General features: G+C 38.5%; 1 protein-coding gene across 1 annotated transcript in view; it reads right to left on the reverse strand.

Moving 5' to 3' along the window:
- Positions 1-7,689, reverse strand: part of INTU (inturned planar cell polarity protein) — a 40,513-nt gene that overhangs the window by 17,799 nt on the left and 15,025 nt on the right. The window contains exon 4 of the mRNA XM_005429151.3: positions 5,006-5,091. Within this exon, the coding sequence (XP_005429208.2) occupies positions 5,006-5,091 (86 nt within the window). The remainder of the gene's footprint in view (positions 1-5,005; positions 5,092-7,689) is intronic.

The raw sequence follows: 7,689 nt of genomic DNA on the forward strand, positions 1-7,689 counted from the left end.
CCATCTATTACAAAGGACAAAGCCAGCTATTACATGGTCTATGAACCATGTGAGTAAGCATGTGGTTTGCTGTGTTTTCATACTTAATTCTTATGGCTTTGAGAATGGAAAAATATACTTACTGCTCTGGCTTTGTCTGAGCACAAAAACCCATTACTGTGCCTTTGAAACACACACAGTATTTGACTTCTTTCAAAATGTCAGCAGTTTCCTAAGTACATATCCTGAAGGCTCTTTCTTGAGCATTTCTTTGCCATTTTGAGTGCACTGACACATTTGCCCAGGGAAATCCATTTAAATTTACATTGGACTGCAAAAACTGTAATGGTAGCAATTCTTTCATTTTCAGTATGTTAACTTTCCTTTTTTTAACTGTAAAATCAGAAAATAAGGGTTTTGTTGCTGTATTTAACAATTTACACAACTACCAAGTAGCCTAAAAATTGCTTACATCCCTTACTGGGCTATGTCTTCAGAAGAAAAAAGATCAGAACACAAACACAACATCCTCTCCTAAACAAAACCTTTAAAGCTTACATGATCAAGCTGATTCTGCAAAAAAATTATATGATGTTTACTGTCCCTTATTTCCCAAGTAAGTTTCAATCCAGGAGTTTTAGAATAAATGAGAATTTCCTGACACACAAACAACATAAATCCAAACTTGATGTGGAAACACGTTTCAAAATTTGCTGTATAGACCTACTTCTTTAAGCCCTGACTCAAAAAAATTATATTTGTTAGTTGTCTCAGCAGTGATGAAAGTGATTTTTTTCATTTTTTGTGAATGAACACATTATCCTAAGTATGAAAGGAGGAGATGTGAGAAACACCTATCTCTTGACTGAGCATAAAAATGCTAGTTCCAAGGAGAAGAAATTCATTTATGTTCTTGGATGAGACCTTATTTTTTATCAAAGTGACTAAAGATATATTTGGACTAAGTTGGCATGCTCTTAGTTTCCTCTTTCACGTGTTTTTACTCCAGACTGTTTATCTGCCTTGAAATACTATAACATGGGAAGTTTTGAACATAATACATCACACCAAATCCTGCTTGTTAAAATCAGTGGCAATTTAGCCTGAGGACTGATGCAACAAAATCCATTTTTCTTGTCTCGATTGCAATAAATTTTGAGAAGCCCAAGCAGATAATTTATACATTTAAAGACAGATCATTTTTGTCATTGTGTATGTGTGTACACAAACTTCAGGAGAGGAGTGCCAGCAAGAAATAATGATGCTTTAAAACACCCACTCCTGTCAGACTGGCTCAGAGAGAAGTGCCATCATCAGCTCTTACAGCTACATTTGTCACTGGTTGCCATCTTCCACTTCGCTCCCTCTCCCAACATTTTCCATTGATTTTCCCCTCTCCTATTTGGGCTGCTAGCAGCCTTTTTTCTCCTCCTCTTCCCTGGTACTGCAGTGAGCCCTGCACCACCTCTTTCTTTTCCGACAGTACCTCATCCCTCACCCTCTCCTCACCAGTCCAGTTTTGATTCCTGACAAGGAATCAAACTCTGCTGAGAAGCAGCTGCTTTCTAAGAGCCAGTAACTTGATAGTTGACAGTTTCAGAAGTGCGTGTTTTCTTCTCCAGCATTCTGAGACTTGGTTCTGTTTCTCTGTCACGCCATCTGCATATATTTCAGAATATTTCCTCATACCTTGTCTAACTTCTTACAGATTTCCTTAAGGCTCAATAGTTATTTCTCTTAACTTCTACTGCATCTTGTCTCTGGACATTTAGTCATGACACAGGCTACAGTGTCTACATTAATGACACACAGATGTCATTCTTGCTGCAGTCTATCTTTTAGCCTCTCAATTAAAATAAAAACAAACTTAGTCAGTCTTGTCTTAAGAGACACAACCATACGATCCTCCAGGGAAGAGCTCAAAACAAACTGGACTGAACAGAACTTTAACTCTCTCTCAATCTGGAGTCATCCATGCTGCCTCCCACATCACTGGAATAGAAATGGTCCAAGAGAATGCATTTCAACATATCCTAAATATATATATATATATGCATTTATTTTTTGTCCAGAAGAAATGAATCTTCATCCTGAGCAGTGCATAGGATCTGATTAAATCTGACTACTCAAGTCCCCTTTTATAAGCACTGACTGGGAAACCTTCCACAGCTTTGATTCCATTTCTCCTGAAGAAAATCAGTTCAATGCACAACAGAAAACAGAAAAGAAAATGACATGAAGAATGAGAAAAGCATTAATATTCCAGTCTATATATCATGCTCACATTCTCTACTTAGAACATTTCTCAAGAAGAATTGAATCAAATGGCAAGAAGGTGGCAGGAACAGCAAACTGTGAGGGACAGGGATCACCATTTTCTGCTTAGGGAAGGTGACAAAGTGGAACAGGACAGAGCTCTCCACAGCCATGGCAGGTAAGACATGAACAATTAGTTTTTTCTCACAACCCAGGAACATGGGGGTCTGACATGCACTTGGTTAGATAGCAATTTGAAAGCCAGTGATAATTAACATAATACAAATCAGTCACATAAATCACTGCTCCAGAATGCTGTGGAGGTCAAAGGAATTTTAAGAAACAAAGGAGAACATAGAAACCTTTAACTGATTTTACAAGTCCTCGCTGGAAGCTGGAAAGTAATGACTGGAAGGTCACTCTGTATTTAATCTGCTTCTTAATACCATTATACATTTCTCTATGTAGAAGGAGAAAATGGAGCTGTTGTGCCCCTGGTCTGCCCCAGAAAGGCATGATTTCATCTGCAAGAAAGCTGCATAGCTTGGAAGATGGATTTCATCACAGACAGAGCTGGGGGCATTGCCTGCCTTTTAAAGGCTGCCTGCTGCTTCCTGTTTCCAGTATCTGTTTGCCATGTGCTTATGGTCTGCACAACTGGAACTCAAAATTTCAGGCTGAAATTTCTGATTCTAGATGTCTGCCTCAGGCTGGATAGTTTTAGAAAGTTTTGAGTAAAATGGTTCTGCAACTTCTGAGTATCAGGGTAAAGAAGAGTATATTCCTTCAGCATATCTTGCCTTCTGTCTTCTCTGTCTTGTGGTGCTAGGAAACAGCAACTATTTGGATTACAGAAATGTAAAACAAAGGACTAATGTAGCACTTGGACTTCTACTGCTCAGTAATGCACTCAACTAGTCCTTTCAAGCCTAGATCTAGTTGTCTAAACTGAGGTAAGAAAAACAAAATTGTGGAAATACAATAATGAGATCTGTTATGTCACAGAGTGCAATTGAATCTAGGTAGTGAAGTTTTTAAAATTAATTCCAGCAAATTTCAACATGAATCCAGAACAACAGGGACTTCACTTAAAGAAATAACACATGTAAGTAAAAAGGCTTTAAATTGCATATTTTTGATATTCTACAAGGTAAAATGAATGAGAACACAGTAACAATTTTGCTTGTATTACAAAATGTCAGCTACAACAACCCTCTGTTCCTTCAGCAGCACGACTGCAGTGTAGTGCATTGCAAAAAACCCACAAGTCTGTATTTACATCTCCACTGGTCTATTCTAGCCACCACTTGTCTGGCTTGACTCAAGCTGCACAGTGGAAAAAGGAATAATTGCACTTTAATGAAAGGATTTGGAAAGCCACCATGACAAACTGTTCCACATCTCAAGTAATCTCTGCCTGCTTGACAGATTTACTGACAGAGCAAACACTGCCACTGCATCACCAGAGCTGCTCTGTCAAGGGCTGCACTGCATTTGGGCAACAAGCAATACCCACACCCTCATCTGGAGAGGGTGCAATTACACCCACTGGATCATCTCTGCCTTTTTCATCATTCTGTATTTAATAACAGTTACAGCAACTCTGTATTTGGTCAAAGGTTTTTCTCCCATGGAGCTCTGCCAGTACCTGACCACGACTCCAGTAGCTCAGGGAAGCTTCAGGCTGTCAGATATCTTGGAAAGCTTCCTGAACTGACATCCCCAGTACTCAATCTCACTGCAACTGAAGATCTAATTTCCACAGGAACTTGTATATAGAGCTTTGTGTTCAAGAAAACATAAAATTTCCACTTTAAAAAAATCTCTGGACTGTAAAATGTCTATTATTATCATTACCTTGTATATTCTACCTGAAGAAAAACTACCAAGAGACACTTTAATTTTTAACCTGCTCCTGCTTATACCTCATACACATAAAAGTTTCAACTTTTATCTTGTCTTCCTGTCCATCAGGAAGTGGATTTAAGCAGAGGAACTCAAAATATTCCATTTTATGCTAGTAACATCCTAGGTAAGTAACATTCTCCTGGCTTAGCTCTGAAATAGCTACTTAATTCTTCATTAGAGTTCCAAAATTATTCAGCTAGAAGAAAAGATATATGCAGTAGGTTTTGGGGAAAGAAACATCATTCATTAGGTCAGATTTGTTGGAACTGTTTTTTTGGTATCAGTTTTTGTTAATGACTTCTATCAGTTTCATCACTGTTGAGTTTTGAAAGATCTTGAAAGTATTCAATCTAACATCTCTTAGAACCTCAAGAATTAATTTTTGTATTTAAATATTAAACCAGTATAAATTTTACAATTGAAATGCTCTTAAATGTTTTTAATTGCACTCCTTTTTGTTAATTCAGGCTTGTTTTTGCTCTCTTGTGGTTTGTTAGTCTTGTTTATATTGATGAAGGTATAATTGTTCTATTTAAGTATTTTCAGAGCAATTATTACCATTTTAAATACAGTAATTGGCAAAAAAAATCCACTACTATTCTGCTGACATGTTTATTTTTCAGCTAGATATCAGCACCTACCTATTTTCATAGGATTTTTTTGATTCTGATTTTTATCAGAATTAAACTCTGAAAATTCTACGCTGACTGAAGTCAAGCAATGCATTCAAAAGGTAATGGAGGAGGTTTTAAGAAGAAGGCCACCTAAATTTTGTTTCCTCAGGAAAATAAAGGGCTAGAAGCAGTACTAGCTTTTACAGAGGATTTTTTAAATAAATGTTCAACTGTACTGTATACTGTACCTGCATGGGACCTGGAATGCAAGACAAAACCCTCTCTATGTTTTCAGAATTCACATCGACATCATTTACAGCAACAAGAACATCTCCTGGAGGTGGAACAGACAAGACATGAGAAATTCAGTTGCTACTCCATCACAATACAGAGCAAACCAGTGTCTTATTTAAAAAATTAACATGCCGTTCAAGCTGTCATAAATGTCCATTTGTTATATTTAAGCAGTTGTTTGTTACATCCACATTTACCACTTTTAGTCCATTACCTCAGTGCTCCTCAGGCCTTATGGCCACACTCACATCATGTGACAAAAATCATAGAAATATAGAGTGGTTTGGGTTGGAACCTTGAAGACCATCTAGTTCCAACCTTGCCACAGGTAGGGTCACTCTCCACCAGACCAGGTTGTTCCAAATGCCATCCAACCCGGCCTAGAACACTTCCAAGGATGGGGCACCCACAGCTTCTCTGGGCAACCCTCTGCAGTGTCCCACCATCCTCACAGTCAAGAATTTCTTTTCTCAGACCCAATCTAAAGCTAGTGTCAGTTTAAAGACATTCCCCCTGTCCTGTCACTGCCTGTCTTTGTACAAATGTCTCCCCATCCTTCCTGTACTCTCCCTTCAGGTACTTCAAGGCCACAGTTGGGGAACTGTGAAGCTTCTCCAGGTTGAACAATCCCAATTCTCTCAGCCCTTCCTTAGGAGAAGCACTCCAACCCTCTCATCATCTCCATGGCCCTCCTGTGTAACAGCTCTCCAAGCCTCTCCCCTCCATCCAGGCTTCTACCACTCTTGTTACCTGACCAGAAAAGAGCAAATTTCTCAATTTAGTTCTTTCTCTTCCATTCCTTGCCCCTGCTGTGGGTCATCCTCTCCATGTTTTTATCTGTCAGTTTTTCCTGCCTAAAGGCATCTTGTGTTTTCTACATCTTACACCCTTACCACCACTGGAAATGGGGGGGAAAAACCCAAGAGAAAATGAAAAATTTGAAAAATTTTGAAAAAGTTTGAAAAATTAAAGGCACCACCTACAAAAGCAAACAGAACCAAATTATAACTTACAAACTTAAAATTCACATTACAGTCTGAAGTACAAAAATGAAACTGGGATTTCTGTATGAAGTGAAGGAAAATAGTCACAAGAATTATCCCAGTGGTAATTAATTGATAACCCATGTCTCATCCCCCTCAAAAAGATGAATGTTAAAGTGTGCAAGAGGGATATGAGACCTGTGGAAAAAAAAACCAACTTGTGAAACTAGAAAACATCAAAGTAAAATAACATCAAGAGATAAAACTGCATAGACCTGTAAGAAAAGAATAGAAATTGGAAAGTAAAAATAAAAGGGTCTTTGACCAATCATTGTTTGGCCTTTCCTTGGAATGTAGGTGAGTGATCCCATCCAGAGTACTCCTGACAGTCCTATGCAGCTGTGCTGAAGAAAAAAGAAATCAAATGAGATCAGATAGACAGAAGTAATACTGCAGCAACCATGGGAAATGAAGAATCTATTGGTTAAAGAAAAGGTGAGCAGAGCCTAGGTGAGAAAGCAGGTAGGGTGGAAACCAGAAGGTTCTGCAGACCCTAACCAGAGACTTTTTACAAAACTTTCCAATAAAGGTACTTAGAGCAAACTACCTAAGATGAGGCAACACAAATTTATGACCAGAACTGCAAGAAGTGACTGTCAGTGGCACCAGGTTTGATGGTTCATTAGTTCCTTCACAGAGGCAAATATTCAACTTTAGAGTAACAAAATAGGCCTTATTTTCTACTTGATTTTCTTTGGTGGCACTTTCAGTTGTCTCTGCTTTCTCTTGTGAAAAACTCTATTAGTTTCTAGCTTGTATCTTCTGTAGATAGGGAAATAAAGAAATTAGCTTCTTTCTCAACACTGAAAGTGACCCAACTCTTAAATGTGAACTAAGGAGCTCCTCTGAACAAGCAGATTGAAAACCAAGCTTCATTTTGCTTGTGCTGCACAAAGACTCCCCTAGAAAGTACCTCCACATCCTCTCCAAGATTATTAACAGGGTGTTCATCACTCAGGCAGTGGAAAGGGATTAGAAAAAGGACATGGATTTGCAGCAAAAGTGCATGTTTAGCATAGTTATATTTTAAGCCTTGACTTGGCAAGAAAGATGTCATCAAGTGCAGAAATAAAGCACTGCAGCACCGTAAGGTTCAGTGTGCATTTCAATTTTCCAGGGAGAAGACTTGCTCAGCTCAAAGTGACACAGTGCTAATGACATGCACCCTATGGAAGAGCACAGCCTGACTCTCTGAGGTCTCTCCACTCCCTGAGAATCCATTCAAGGCCACAGAATGCTCAAGTTCAGAAGAAGACTGGCAGATACCAGGATTTCTATGTTCTACCTTGGTTTAAAACACCTTCAAAGTGCAGCTGGGATTTTTCCCAGGTACAAGGCAGATTGCTCAAAATCAGCAGTGATCAAAATCAAGGCCAATAAGAGACAGAACATTCTTCTTAACCATCAGTAAGGACACACTGATTACCTCCAAAATCCAAGCAATATTCCTCTTTAATACACCAGGTAATCAGTTGCTCACCCTTCTTTTACATTAAAGGGAAATGCATTCCTACTCCTGAACGCAAAACCAAGAAAAGGCTACATTTTATTCTACATATAAAAATGTTTAAAGATTTTCTTTTTCAAGAAATAGC

This window comes from Geospiza fortis, unplaced genomic scaffold (assembly GCF_000277835.1).
Source record: "Geospiza fortis unplaced genomic scaffold, GeoFor_1.0 scaffold276, whole genome shotgun sequence".
Taxonomy (NCBI): Eukaryota; Metazoa; Chordata; class Aves; order Passeriformes; family Thraupidae; genus Geospiza; species Geospiza fortis.